Here is a 15,615-nt window from a genome sequence, read left to right on the forward strand (position 1 = left end):
CATAGAAGAAGGCACTAATTAAACTAATATCCTACCCAGTGGTAATAGACTCTGTTCCAGCAGAGGAATATTTTTTTTTAATTCTTTATGGTAAAAATATTATAAATATATGCTAACTAGAGATAATCATAAGGACTCCCACATGGAACTATATCCAGCTTTAACAATTATTAACCTATAGCTAATTTTATTTCATCTATACACCACTGCCACGATCTCAGATTATTTTGAAGCAATTCAGACAACATATTAGCTCATGCATAAGTATTTTAGAGTATCACATAGAATTATTAGCAATGTTGTTAACTTAGTTTACCTTTGATTAATAGACTTTTCATCCTACCACAGAATCCACATTTTGTTGCCTTAAAACGTGAAAAATACATGGAGCTTCCATGGTATATAAAAACTGTAAAACTTACATGGCAAGTGAGACTGTGTGAGCTAACTCTGTCCCCGTGGTTTGCCATTCTGTACACAACGGCCTCCAGGGTGTTGGAATGCCCCTCCTTTGGTCACCTAGTAACTTTTCACTGGTCAACAGAAGCTGAATAAACTATTATGTATCAGGAAAGTGCTTGGCGAGCTGACTTGGATTATCTCCTAGATTTTAGAAGAAAAAAAAAAAATCCATAGCCAAGATTAAATTTGCTAAACCTTTAGGCTTTGCTGTCAGGAAACATTCCACTCTTGGAGCGTAAGATGGATGCAGAAGACATGGGCTCAGGTAAACTAGGCCATATATTGAAGCAGATTTGGAGACAAAATCTGATGCTAACGCAGGTGCTTCTGGGTGAAGACCACTGTGAAGGAGCTGGTGGGGCCACTTGGATCGCTACAGTGGTCTTTCTGGGTCAGGAGCTCAGTGGGGCCCTTCACCAACTCTTGGAGCACACTGCAGGGACTCTGCGCTCCACCTGCCAGCAGCTGTACGCACTGCTTGACAAAGAGAATCATTGTACCTGGAGACAAGGCAAGTATTTATTTATTCTTTCTCTAAAAAGTATTTATTAGCCACTCTGAGAGGGCTAATGAACACACAGAGGCTAGGTTAAGGTCTCAGTCCATAAGGGATGAACGATTTGATGTGGGAAGTAACACAACTGCACAGTAACACAAGGGACATTGAGAACAATCCCATTACAGACATACAAATGAAGTGCCTAAACAGTCTTCAGAAACAGGTGAGATTACATTTTTTCAGGTGGAGAATTTTGCTAAGACAAATGCAGCATCTAACCTGAGAGTGAAGGAATGGATTGGGTTTATGCAGCCAGAACTTGGGCACCTTGAAAGAACATTCCAGGCAGAGGTGTTATCAGCAGGATCCAACACTTAGAAGTAGGAAAATATAGTTTTAGTTTGAGGAAGGTTGATCAGTTTTTCCATATTGAAATATGATATTCTATTTTTAGACTTATTTGAACTTGAACTTGCTAATAGCAAAAATATTGGGAAGTCCAGGGTGGGATGGAATATGAAATTACACCACCAAGACACACATAAAGAGGGGTTCAGTTTCTTGGGAATAAGCCCAGTTATGGATGCTAAGTACAGCATGGCAGGAAAAATGTGGTACCCAATGCCTATTATCTCAGACAACAGTTGCTCTAGATAAGTAGATGGGCATCATGAAACCCAACTCTAAATAACATGGTGTCAAGGCAAGTGGGCAGGTCTCATCAGTTGGGAACCCAGGGAAGATAATGTTAAAAATTCAGTCTAGAGAGCAGATAATGGACATTGAGGGAAATCTGTCCAAAAGCAGCATGACCCAGAGACCCTCAGGTGGAATTCAGAGACAAGAGTTGAATCTCTAGAAAGAAGTGAATGTGATTCTAGGCAACATATGAAGACATGATCATTCATGGAGAATGATAAGGTCAGCTCCTAGAAGAGGAGTTCAAAATAAAGACTGGTTCTCAGATACAAGACAAAAAAAAAAAAAAAGTCAGAACTAGAGCCCCGTGATAAGGTTAGACTAGCTGAAGATAATTTAGTGATGACTTTGAAAACACTGAGCTATATGGCACCTTAAATTACATATTCCTGAGTTCCGAGTTGAATTATAAAGATCGGAGAGTTGCTAAGCCTATAAGAAGCCATCAGGTGACCCCAGCTGTGAGGAGAGGAGGAATGAATAAATAGGAAAATAATAAGAAATAGGGACGGAGTGAGAGACTATGTCAGATCAGATCACAGTGAGGGTTTACATCAGAGCAAAGAGGTTTGACTTGGTTTATTAGTTTTTGAGTAGCCATGTTCCAAAGAGAATTGGTGTCATTAGAGCTATTCTTTGAAAGCCTTATTTGAAAATTGTCAGTGATCACAAGCCCAGCAGGACGAACAGTGTGAACCTAATTAAATCATAATAGCAAACAAAGTACTCAACAAAATATAGCATCTGCATCAGCAGAAATAATGTAGATATGGCACGCCTGCTAACCAAGTCTATTTGAAGCGTTCCACTAAACTTCAGGCAAATCATGACAGATAGATCATAAACTATATAGTACATTCAAAGAAGAAAAATAATTTTCCCAAAATCATACCAAATGAGGAATGAATGAATGGAGGGAGATGTTGACTTCAATAGGACAGCATGTTATGGGGGAGGGGGTCATGATACCTTCAAATATTCAAAGAATTTTCACAAGCAAGAGGAATTGGATTTACTCTCTGCTCTTATGTTAAAAAGACAATTTGTCCCCAATTTCTAGATGTGTTAAAAAAATTACAGTTGAACAAATGACTTCTTTAAGAGGGATACAGGCTTTAAAGCCTAGCAAGGGTCTTACACACACAAGGGTCTTTACAGATTTCTAGGATAATTTCTCCATACTTTATTACATGTCAGTAGAGAAACATAATGTGGTTTAGTTTTGTATTTATTCTTTTTATGTGTCTCTGTGTGTATTGTGTGTATAGAAACCATTACGTTCATAGACTGCCTCATGAAAATAAATGAATATTTGGGGAGCACTGCTACATTTCTAAAGAAAGAAGAAAAGGAGATGTGTAATTTATGCGGCATGCATGATGAATGCACTCCACTGCAGACAAAGTCCGCCATTCAAGATATCAAAGCAACAGACATTGCTGCAAGAGGGGAACAAAATGTCATAGAAACAGCTACTGTTTCTCCCACAAATGGAGAGGAAAGTCATTACACAAACCAGGTCCAGTTGAAAAAAAATAAAATACATAGGAGTTCAGAATTAGTGGAAAAAGAAAACAATACATCATTGAATGGAGATGTAACAGGGCAAGAAGAGTCACGGAACAAAATGTTCCCAGATAATGCAGAAAATAAAGATGATAAACAAATAGAACACATGACTATTGAGAGCATAAATGGCAACAGGGAAGAGTTGCATGACATAATCCAGACAACAGAAAGAGAAATTCAAGAGATCTCAGAAAGCCAAAGAGAAGAGATTACCACATCCTCAATAACATGTGATAGCTCCAATAAATGTGTGAATAGTCTTCCCAGTGACTCAGAGAGTCTAAAGCAAAAGAATAACATAATGGAAAAGGAGTAAGTAAATACAATGTAAGAGGTGCTTGTGTACGCCTACTTATACGTGTTTCTACTTGTATATAAAACAATTTAAGTACAAATAAATTTTTATATCTACATTTCATATCTCCAAAAGATATTAGCAATCAATAACTGTTTAAATGACTCCCATAAAAATTTATAAGGCTGGTATTACTAGTACTGTTAGTTTCTTACAGCTTCCAGAAAAAAAAAAATACTTCTTTAATGGAAGAAGGAATTGACTGTTTAAGAAAGTGGTTAAAATGAACAATTGTCCTGAACACGGACAGTTTCCTAAATCAGTACTCTTTAGATTATCGTGAGGAAAAAACAACTAGGAGACTGCAGAGTTCAAATATTAGAAGAGAATTTCCTAGCCTCTGATTTATTTTATGTATATTTTCAAATTCTCACATTTATTTTATGTATTAATATAAATCATTGTGTATCTGTAACCTGTGTCTGTAGAACTCTGGGAGGGCTCATGCATAAGCTGCAGGAGAGTCTTAAAATTGAATATATATTTTCACAACTACTTTGTATCCTTGGAGATGGTCTAGAGCTGGCTCTAGACCACAATCTGGCTCTAGCCAGACTTAAAAAAAAATATGTTGAAATTGACTGGTCTATTTTATGAGTCATCACCCCTATACAAGGTAATAATAATCCATATTTCTCTAAATAAAATAAAATATTCACAAGCTATATTTTCCCAGTAAAAATAAGACTCTTAGAAGACAATGGGGAATAAAAATATCATTGGTTTAGAAGACAGATAGACATAAATTTATCTCTTGTTTTATTCCATACTAGTTCTGTGACCCTGAGCAACTTGTTTCATTTCTTAGACCCATTTTCTTATTTGTAGAAATTATATATACTTCCTGGGATTATTTGATAAGATCAAAGGAGAAAATCATCTAAAAGGTCGAGTACCTTGTTGCTTGGCTGACCTTCACTCTCAGCTAAACATCTCTATGTTGATTTATTTCACCACCAGCAACCCTCACTTTCTCCACCACACACACACCATCAAACATCACTTATCCCATCTGTGCTCTTTCAAACACACAATACCATTTCCAGGACACCACCACAAACGAGTCTATGGTCTCAGGCAAGTCACTTTGCTCACTTTGACTTAGTTATCTCATCTATAAAAGGAAAGGGTTGAGCTCTGAGGTTCCCTACATGTCTGAAAATCTAGTCAATTTCATAGATGTCACAGGAGCATATTCAAGGCATGAAAGACCCCCCCAGGTTTGAAAGACTTACGCTTCTGAAAAACAACTGTTAAAAGCAGTCAATATGTGGTTCCCATTTCACTTGAGAAAAACATTAACACTTTGTATCCTCACATTCAGAAATGACTCAATGCATCAACCAATGAGTCACTGCTGAACCACTCCCTCTAACACCTCCTTTAGGTGTTCTTTGTTGGTGATTTCCTCTCTGTGGTAATGTAACCAATTTCGCTTGGCTTGCATGTTTCTTAAGATGACTACTCACTGAAGCTCCTCAGGCTAGGAAGCCATGGTGCCTCCAGAAAGATGAGCGTCATAAACAAAACCTAGTTCGGAATCTGTCGTGATTCCCCCCGGAGAATATTTTTTTTAAAGTCTATCTCTTTCAGGGTAGTTGTCCTAGTGTATACAGACTCAAAGCGAAACAACACTGGAATAAGCCAATATGATTATTTTGGTGGCTGGAGTAGATCTGCTTGATTAGATCTAGGGGAAATGGAAGCATTAACAGGTCTCCTCGCTCTACTTTGTTTGTCAGTCTTTTGGAAGGAGAGTGTATTGAGTTGGGCTTCCAGGGCAGAGAAGAGAGTCAGTTTTGAAGTGATACAAGGCAGAATCATTGCACCTTCCATTAAACAATGTATCTAATTTTCTGAAGTACCATTATCATCATGATCAGAGAATACTCAAACAGACCAATGACTTGCATAATTTTCTATTCCTTCTAACTGTATGGGTTCAGAATTGTAAATATAAATAAATAACCCTCTCTTCTATTTCAACATATTTTTTAGATTTCTGTGTTACAGGGCACTTTAAAGTTAAATTTATTAATTGAAAATAGTTAAAACCTGATTATATTAGAACTGGATATTTACACTGTATTTCATGAAGATCCTTTTCTTTTTTAGAAAATATTTTTTAAAGATTCTCTTGTTTCTGTTTGACACTATTTGTGTTTCAGTCATGTCACTGGTAGGAAACAAGAAATAGCAAGGAGAGAAGAAGTGCAAGCTGGTAGCTATAATGTAGAGATTTAATGTTTATTGAAAACTCATTTTATGTTAATTCACTATTATAAGAAGTTGAAACATTTAATCTCATTCAATCTTCACACTATTGTGTATTTGATATTTGTTTCCATTTATAATGGATAATGAAACCAGTGTTTTAGAATGATTTGAGGAAGTCTGATATAATAGACAGTTTGAGCTTTTGTGTTAAAGATAGATGGATTCATTTATTGACTCTACAACTTACTATCTGTGTAATTTTCAGAAAGTTAAAATTTCTAAATCTCAGTTTCTTTATTTATAAAATGGTAATGACAGTAGGATATGCCTGACCCCATAGCATGGGAATTTAAATGAAATAATGTATAGCACAAAACCTGATCACAGAAAGAGCTAAAATATTATTGATAGCTATTTTAATAATTATTATTGATGTTAAAGATCAAACAGTTAGTAAGTAACTAATATCAACTTTGAATTCAAATCTATAAGATTCTAAAATGTTTGGCAAAGCTGATGGTACAGAAAGTAAGAGTAAAACCAAATGTGAAAATAAGCTTTTGGATTGATTCTTTGAGGACTGTGAATATTCTGTTTCTATTCACCTCGATTAAACGTACATTTACAGTACTTTTATACTTTCTCAATTTTTCTTAAAAATGTAATAAGTATCATCACTTGATTTATGACATTTAGACAATTCCAGGACTATATATATATATATACATTTCCTTTCCTCAAAATTTAGAAAACTATCCAGGTTTAGTTTTTGATTTATCAAGAAGCTTCAGCAATCTTCAGATTTATATTTGAAGTGAGCAAAACTGAGAGATGAACTGACCACCTAAATAATAACTGTAATAACAACAATAATAATGGATAACTTACATGGTACTTACTATGTGCCAGGCATAGCTTTTAAATGACTTTACTGTATAATTGTTCATTTAATTCTCACATCCTTCATATGAGACTGGTATTATTTTTCACTATTTTACAGTTGAGGAAATTGAGGCACAGAGAAGTTGTGTATCTTGCCCAAGGTCACAGTGTCAGAAATGGGAGAGCTGGGATTCACACAACAACAGTGTGACTCTAGAACTGGTACTCTTAGGCATTTCACTATATAGTCCATAAATCAACTAACTGAAAAACAATGATGTCCCCTTTCCCCCTGCAGGTATCTTGATGTGCTGAGTGATGACACTGTCCCCCAAGTGTCTTGTTATATTACAGCACCAGCCTATGTTCTACAACATTTACAATGCAGGATAATTAATAGCATGAGTTCTTTAACAGTGAGTGAGAATGAAGAGCTGGTCAGCAATGTCATCACTGTGGAGTGCTCAGATATGGAAAAGAGAATTCCATTTCCAATATGCATTGCGATTCCATTTACTGCACGTTACAGGGGAAATTACAGAGATATCATGGTGAAAGTGTCTGACATAAACCTTCAATCAAGTTATCTAACTCCAAATTCACTGGAAGGAAAGAGAGGAAATTACAAGGTTGGTCAATCCTTGATTACACCTATATCTGCTCTTTGACTCTTCTAACTAATTACTCAGACTACCAGATCATTGTATAGATACAACTGCTTCATTGGTAAGAATGGAAGGATTGATGAGATTTATGCTGGTCAATTCAAGTGTTATTTTTGTTTGTTTGTTTCATTTTTCTATGCATAAAGATCAAACAGCAGAGCTTTTTGGTCAAATTTGGGAGTGAAAAACTTGATTCTAGGAACGAGCAAGTGTTATATTTTTGCCTGGAAAGCAAAACCAATGTCATTGTTTAATTAGCTTCATATCTCAGACTAGTTTAGACTAACATTTTTAATGGGATGAGCTTCTGTTTAGAATCTCTAGATGACAGTAGCTTTATTTTTATCATTCATGGGTTGAGAAAATATTTGAGTGTCTTTGTGTTCTTGTATGTGTGTATGCACTGAGATAAATCATGTTTAATATAAATCATGTTTAGTATATATATGGAAAACAGTAAATGTGGTAGTTAGGATATGGATTGTGGAGGAAGACTGGCTTGGGTGTGAAGTTTAGTTCCTACATCAGACTTTGGTTGCTTGCAATGTCAACTTGAGTAAATTATGTAACCTTGCTATGACCCAATTTTTCATCTAAAAAGTGAACACAATAATAGTGTCTACCAGGTAGGGTAATAAGGATTAAATGAGAAAATACCCTCAAGATGATAGAAGGAAGCCTATAAACACATGATAGTAGTTAATAAACTATCACAAATATGGTAGACTTTATTATAATAACTCTAAAGCCATCTATTCCATTCCAATCCCAAAGAAAGGCAATACCAAAGAATGTTCAAACTACTGCACAGTTGCACTCATCTCACATGCTAGCAAAGTAATGCTAAAAATTCTCCAAGTCAGGCTTCAACAGGACATGAACCAAGAACTTCCAGATGTTCAAGTTGGATTTAGAAAAGGCAGATGAACCAGAGATTAAATTGCCAACATATGCTGGATCATTGAAAAAACAAGAGAATTCCAGAAAAACATCTAGTTCTGCTTCATTGACTATGCTAAAGCCTTTGACTGTGGAACACAACAAACCATGGAAAATTCTTCAAGAAATGGGAATATGAGACCACCTTACATGCCTTCTGAGAAATCTGTATGCAGGTCAGGTAGCAACAGTTAGAACTGGACATGGAAAAATGGACTGGTTCCAAACTGGGAAAGGAGTACGTCAAGGCTATATATTGTCACCCTGCTTATTTAACTTGTATGCAGAGTACATCACGCAAAATGCCAGGCTGGATGAAGCACTAGCTGGAATCAAGATTGACAGGAGAAATAGCAATAACCTCAAATATACAGATGACACCACCCTTATGGTAGAAAGCAAAGGGGAACTAAACAGCCTCTTGATGAAAGTGAAAGAGGAGAGCGAAAAAGCTGGCTTAAAACTCAACTTTCAAAAAACTAGGAAATGGCATCCGGTCCCATCATTTCATGGCAAATAGATGGGAAACAATAGAAACAGTGAGAGACTTTATTTTCTTGGGCTCCAAAATCACTGTAGCTATGAAATTAAAAGATATTTGCTCCTTGGAAGGAAAGCTATGACCAACCTATACAGCATATTAAAAAGCAGAGACATTACTTTGGCAACAAAGGACAGTTAGTCAAAGTTATGTTTTTTTTCAGTAGTCATGTATGGATGTGAGAGTTGGACCATAAAGAAAACTGAGCGCCAAAAATTTGATGCTTTTGAACTGTGGTGTTGGAGAAGACTCTTGAGAGTCTCTTGGACTGAAAGGATATCAAACCAGTCAATCCTAAAGGAAATCAGTCCTGAATATTCATTGGAAGGACTGATGCTGAAGATGAAGCTCCAATACTTTAGCTACCTGATGTGAAGAACTGACTCACTGGAAATGACCCTGATGCTGGGCAAGATTGAAGGCAGGAGGAGAAGGGGATGACAGAGGATTTGGTGATTTGATGGCATCACCGACATGATGAATATGAGTTTGAGCAAGCTCCAGGAGTTGGTGATGGACGGGGAAGCCTGGCACGCTGCAGTTCATGGGGTCGCAAAGAGTCCGACACGACTGAGCAACTGAACTGAACTGAACGGCAGGCCATCTGTGGTGACAAAATCATATGCTTTGAAGAAAGAATACATGCACAATTATTAAACTGAGCATAGAGTCAATGGGAACTAAAATTTGAAGTTCTTCTCTGGACTACTGGAACTTATTTTTCAATAATTAAAATTATTTACTTTTCAGCTTTATATAAGTTGTCATTATTTGTAGATGGGGGTAGGGAATAAATGTAAAAAAAATGCCATACATACAAAGAATTCTTGACTCATCTCTTCCTCTTCCAATTTGGGTCTTTTCTGAGTTATAAACGAGATTATACAGTTGAATATGAAAGCTGTGCCTGTTCTAATTATTTACTTCAATTCATGCAACTAGGACATTTTCTATTCAGTCTAAGAAGTCTGTAAGTAGCTTGTGGCCTTTTACCTTTGACCTATCCATGTGACTATTATAATAATAACAAAAACTGTTCATAGCACATATGCTTTTCACCAAATAGATATGAAGATGGTTAATAAATAGTGCAAAAGAAAAAAAAGGGAGGACATTTCTACTGAGAAAAATAAAAGCATACACTTTTCTTTTAATAGTTTTCTAATGGTAGTTATCCCTATATTTAGCTTAAGAAAATTTAAACTCTGGATTCCTTCCAAATTTTTATGTGGTTCATACGACATTTAAGAAATCTAATTCTGGAGTCAGATAAACCATCGTCAGAACTCTGCTTATGACACTCCCCTGCGTAAAAATCCTTCCGTTTCCCCACTATCTGCCAAATATACTTTTTAACTGCATGGCAACCATCATGAGTTCCGAGAAAACCTTTTTTCTTACCTCTCACCATTTTCCCTCTGGCCAATTAAGAACATTCATCATGCCGTGAATTTTCCCAGCAACAGATTCATGCAGAGATATTGTGAAACCTCTTCCTTAGTCAGTTTTCAAATGATAGATTATTTTCCATTGTGATTGTCCCTGAAATGTTTGTGTGTGTGTCTGGATGATTATCCTCTCATGCCTGGGTGGAGCTCGGCTGGTGTTTGGGGAAGCATTGAATAGACCAGATTACTTCTAAGTCCTCCTCTTCATTTTAAGCTCTGGTTATTATATTGAGTAGATAATTATGTTTTCATTTATGTACACAGTTTCTTTCTGTGTGATAAAAAAAGCTTGAATATGTCCTTGCATATATGCATTCCAAATTTAAATGTCACTATATAAAAAAGAAACACAAGTGTGTCTCTTTGCAATCATCTGCTCCCCCTGCATGGAAGAGAGAAATAGAGAAAATGACTTTATCAGGAGGTTATGAATTGTCAGAGGAAGGAATTTGCTGACAGTACAAGCGCTGTAGGATTTGTGTAAACTACCCAAATGATGAAATTTTAGCCCTCGGAATTTCTAAAACTGTTAAACTTTCTGGATAGAGGCCAGTGCTTAAAGTCCATTCTGGTAAAAGAGGATAGGAATCCAAACATGATTAATATTTGTGGAAACACTAAATGTGGTTGCCCATTATCCATTTACCTTTTCAGAGAAATAATTTAAATTTTAAAATATATTTATTTCTCTTTTTTTTCTATTGTGTGGTTTGAATTTGAGAAACTCCTAGTAACTACTTCTAGTTTATCTTATGAAAGGACCATCCATTTGGGCTTAATGAAGAAATTCTCAATGACAGAAACAGTATATAGCTGTTGTTTTTTCTTTTTTCCCCACAGCTGTAGAATATGTACAGCATATACTTCCAGAACAATGCACTACTAATGTGTTTTCATGTCATTGTCTTAATATCCTTCAATCCATACAGGGGACCTGTGCTGAAGTGAAAGTTTACAAGTTGGGGATCTTTTCTGTTGTATCTTGTTTAAAGAAGGAGTCTTTTACAGTAACAAAGAAAGGTCTTACTCATAAGACAAGCATGGATTTCCGAATATCCTTAAATTACCCTCCAGGAGTTTTCAACTCATCAGTGCTTGTACAAATAAAGGTAAATATTAAAAACTGGTGAGGCTTTTGGTGGGTTATCAAACTTTGTCCTAAAAGGGAAGAAGATACAAATATTTAATATAGCAATAAATGAATTTTCATACTTTTAATCACCTAACTTATAGTGCCATTAGTGAAAAAGTGATGATTTAGAGCATATTAAATCTCTTTCCCAAAGAAATCCCTGACTTATTTTGAAGCCTTTTCTAGCTATTTTTTGTGTTGTTTTGTTGTATTGTTTATGATATTTGTTGACAAAAAAATGTTGAATATCTATGATAGAATTAATGTTGGACTTTGGGGCTTTCATATAATTCAAGAATTCCACCTCAGAGGATGTTTAAAAAAGAAGCTAATCAATTAAAACATTTATGATTATGAATATTTGGTCATATTAAATTATAAAACAGTTCTTTGGGGATGAGAATTTAATTCATACAAGTATTATTTACAAGACGTACAACTATGTATCAATATACATTTTAGAAAACATATTTCCTCAGTATTTCCTATCCTTCTAGCCTAACCCTCCCTCATGCTCTCCTAATTTTTCCCAGTTGTTACCGTAATGGATAAGAGAAGAAAAGTCAGGAAGAAAACATATTATACATAATTGATTCATGAATATTTTCTATAAACTGTGAAATTTTGAAATCATGCTAGTTATTTTTATTAGCCGTTCTTATGTGAGAGGAAACAAATAAATGTAATCTTGTTTGTCTAGTTTCTGAAGATCACTTGATCTAACAATAGTTCTAATTAGAAATTATGTAAAATGTCTATTTTGTTTTCTGGGTCATTTTGTTGCCTACAATTAAGAGTGATATCAGTTATTTATACCATAGAACAAGAAACCTAGATTTTACAAAGGCTTTGTAAAAAGAGGACCAGTTGCTATGATCTTTCATAAGATAGTACTGATTCTAGCCAACAATGCACAGAAAAATGTATAAAACTATGTTCCAGTAAATTTTTAGAAAATTGACTTAGACATGTGCTGATACTGTGCACCTTCTGCTATTAAGATATAGCAATGTATATCCTTTATTTGTCTTTGTTTAGGTTCAACCAGTTGACCCATCTCTGGTGGCATATTTAAAAACTCAGCAAGAGACTTCCTACTCAGTACTATCCACAAGCCCTGTGATTCATATTCAGCACCCATCAACACATCCTTTTCAGAAGCCAGTCACTGTATTCCTACCTTGTTCTCCACACCCTGACAAAAAAAATCTTCGGTCTGAAACAGATCATAAAAGAACAGCTTGTACCACAACAAACAGAATCATACCTTTATACTTCAACAGGTAAGTTTGACCCTAATGGCTCTAGTTGACTTGATGGTAAACAAAGAAACATGATTAAAAGTGTAATCAGATATAGTTAAGTATCAGCATTGAAATACGATGAAATATTTTTAATATAGAAATAAAATGTGGATCTGGAAGGGTAATAGTTTTAGCTGTCATGGGTCCAAAAGTATGCTATGAGAAAAGACTGACACAAAAGAGGCAAAATTAATCCTTGCTTTCGAAAAATTTATGATATGGTTAATTACAAAGATGTGATATGATGATTTTAATTTCTATATTTAAGTGTTCCATTAATATAGAAAAAAAATAAACTGATCTTTAAAAAAATAAATTTGAGTCTATATTTGCCACATAGGCAGTTTACTTTCTGTCCTAATTTTTATAATTAAAAAAATTCCCCACAAATGAGACTAATATACATAATGAGTTGCCAGCCAGAATAAAACAGATATGAAATTTTAGCAATAAATAGTGGGCACTGAATAATAGTTGGGGTTTCCTTGGTGACTCAGTGGTGAGAGAATCCGCCTACCAACGCCTACCAATGTAGGAGATGCAGGTTTGATCTCTGGGTCAGGAAGATCCCCGGGAGAAGGATATGGCAACCCACTCTGGTATTCTTGCCTGTAAAACCCATGGACAGAGGAGACTGAAGAGCTAGAGTCTGTGGGGTCGCAAAAGAGTCAGACACAAGTTAGTGACTAAACACACACACACACACACACACACACACACACACAAATAGTAACCATAATCTTTATTTCTGTCCTTTCATTTAATAGTTTTTTTTTTTTTCCTAATAAGAAAGGTAAACAGGAACCTTTACATTCTTTGATTCTGAAGGCAATTTCTTTATCTTTTTTGAAAAAAAATTAGAGGGAGAAACAACTTCAGACAGAAATAATAAAAATTATTAACTGAGAAGCTAATTTTTTAAACCAGATTCCTTATGTATATTATCTCATCCAATCTGCCCACCACCTCACCTTCATTTTGTCACTTGGAAGTCTGAAACTCAATGAGACTAAGAACTTGTATTACAAATATCTGCAGGTTGTACATCTGAGGATCAATCTATTGCAGATAGATAATATTTTTTTTAATTCTAGCAAGTTCCCCCAGGCAAAACTTGAATATGCCATGTACTGGCAATAATTTATATACCATTTATACTGTATCAAGTATTATAATTAGTCTTGAGATGACTAAAAAGAAGATGTGTGTCTAGGTTATGTGGAAAACCTATGCCATTTACAAAAAGGACTTGAATATCCATAGAGTTTGGTACCTCTGGGGGTCCAAACTGTATGATTATACAGTAGAAGTAAGAAATAGATTTAAGGGATTCGATCTGATAGAGTGCCTGATGAACTATGGACTGAGGTTCCTGACATTGTACAGGAGACAGGGATCAAGACCATCCCCATGGAAAAGAAATGCAAAAAAGCAAAATAGCTGTCTGAGGAGGCCTTACAAATAGCTGTGAAAAGCAGAGAAGCAGAAAGCAAAGGAGAAAAGGAAAGATATAAGCATCTGAATGCAGAGTTCCAAAGAATAGCAAGAAGAGATAAGAAAGCCTTCCTCAGCAATCAATAAAAAGAAATAGATGAAAATAACAGAATGGGAAAGACTAGAGATCTCTTCAGGAAAATTAGAGCTACCAGGGGAACATTTCATGCAAAGATGGGCTCAATAAAGGACAGAAATGGTATGAACCTAACAGAAGCAGAAGATATTAAGAAGAGGTGCAAGAATACACTGAAGAACTGTGCAAAAAAGATCTTCACGACCCAGATAATCATGATGATGTGATGACTCACCCAGAGCCAGACACCCTGGAATGTGAAGTCAAGTGGGCCTTAGAAAGCATCACTATGAACAAAGCTAGTGGAGGTGATGGAATTCCAGTTCAGCTATTTCAAATCCTGGAAGATGATGCTGTGAAAGTGCTGCACTCAATATGCCAACAAATTTGGAAAACTCAGCAGTGGCCACAGGACTGGAAAAGGTCAGTTTTCATTCCAATTCTGAAGAAAGGCAATGCCAAAGAATGCTCAAACTACTGCACAGTTGCACTCATCTCACACACTAGTAAAGTAATGCTCAAAATTCTCCAAGCCAGGCTTCAGCAATACGTGAACCGTGAACTTCCTGATGTTCAAGCTGGTTTTAGAAAATGCAGAGGAACCAGAGATCAAATTGCCAACATCCACTGGATCATGGAAAAAGCAAGAGAGTTCCAGAAAAACATCTCTTTCTGCTTTATTGACTATGCCAAAGCCTTTGTGTGGATCACAATACTGGAAAATTCTGAAAGAGATGGGAATACCAGATCACCTGACCTGCCTCTTGAGAAACCTATATGCAGGTCAGGAAGCAACAGTTAGAACTGGACATGGAACAACAGACTGGTTCCCAATAGGAAAAGGAGTATGTCAAGGCTGCATATTGTAACCCTGCTTATTTATCATATATGCAGAGTACATCATGAGAAATGCTGGGCTGGATGAAGCACAAGTTGGAATCAAGATTGCCGGGAGAAATATCAATAACCTCAGACATGCAGATGACACCACCCTTATGGAAGAAAGTGAAGAGGAACTAAAAAGCCCTTCTTTTTTCCTCTGTTGAATATCTAGATTTTTATTAAAACATTTTCCTAACTATTTCATTTCAGTTCAGTTCAGTTCAGTCACTCAGTCTTGTCCGACTCTTTGCGACCCCATGAATCGCAGCACGCCAGGCCTCCCTGTCCATCACCAACTCCCGGAGTTCACTCAGACTCACGTCCATCGAGTCGGTGAGGCCATCCAGACATCTCATTCTCGGTCGTCCCCTTCTCTTCCTGCCCCCAATCCCTCCCAGCATCAGAGTCTTTTCCAATGAGTCAACTCTTCGCATAGGGTGGCCAAAGTACT

The 15,615-nt window shown here is 36.1% G+C and overlaps 1 protein-coding gene across 1 annotated transcript in view; it reads left to right on the plus strand.

The window, feature by feature from the left end:
- Window positions 1–702: 702 nt before the first annotated feature.
- DTHD1 (death domain containing 1) overlaps window positions 703–15,615 on the plus strand; it is a 93,634-nt gene continuing 78,721 nt past the window's right edge. Inside the window, exons 1-5 of the mRNA XM_052642264.1 lie at window positions 703–973; window positions 2,929–3,541; window positions 6,982–7,312; window positions 11,206–11,385; window positions 12,447–12,691. Of these exons, the coding sequence (XP_052498224.1) occupies window positions 703–973; window positions 2,929–3,541; window positions 6,982–7,312; window positions 11,206–11,385; window positions 12,447–12,691 (1,640 nt within the window). The remainder of the gene's footprint in view (window positions 974–2,928; window positions 3,542–6,981; window positions 7,313–11,205; window positions 11,386–12,446; window positions 12,692–15,615) is intronic.

This window comes from Budorcas taxicolor, chromosome 6, assembly GCF_023091745.1.
Source record: "Budorcas taxicolor isolate Tak-1 chromosome 6, Takin1.1, whole genome shotgun sequence".
NCBI classification, from domain to species: Eukaryota; Metazoa; Chordata; class Mammalia; order Artiodactyla; family Bovidae; genus Budorcas; species Budorcas taxicolor.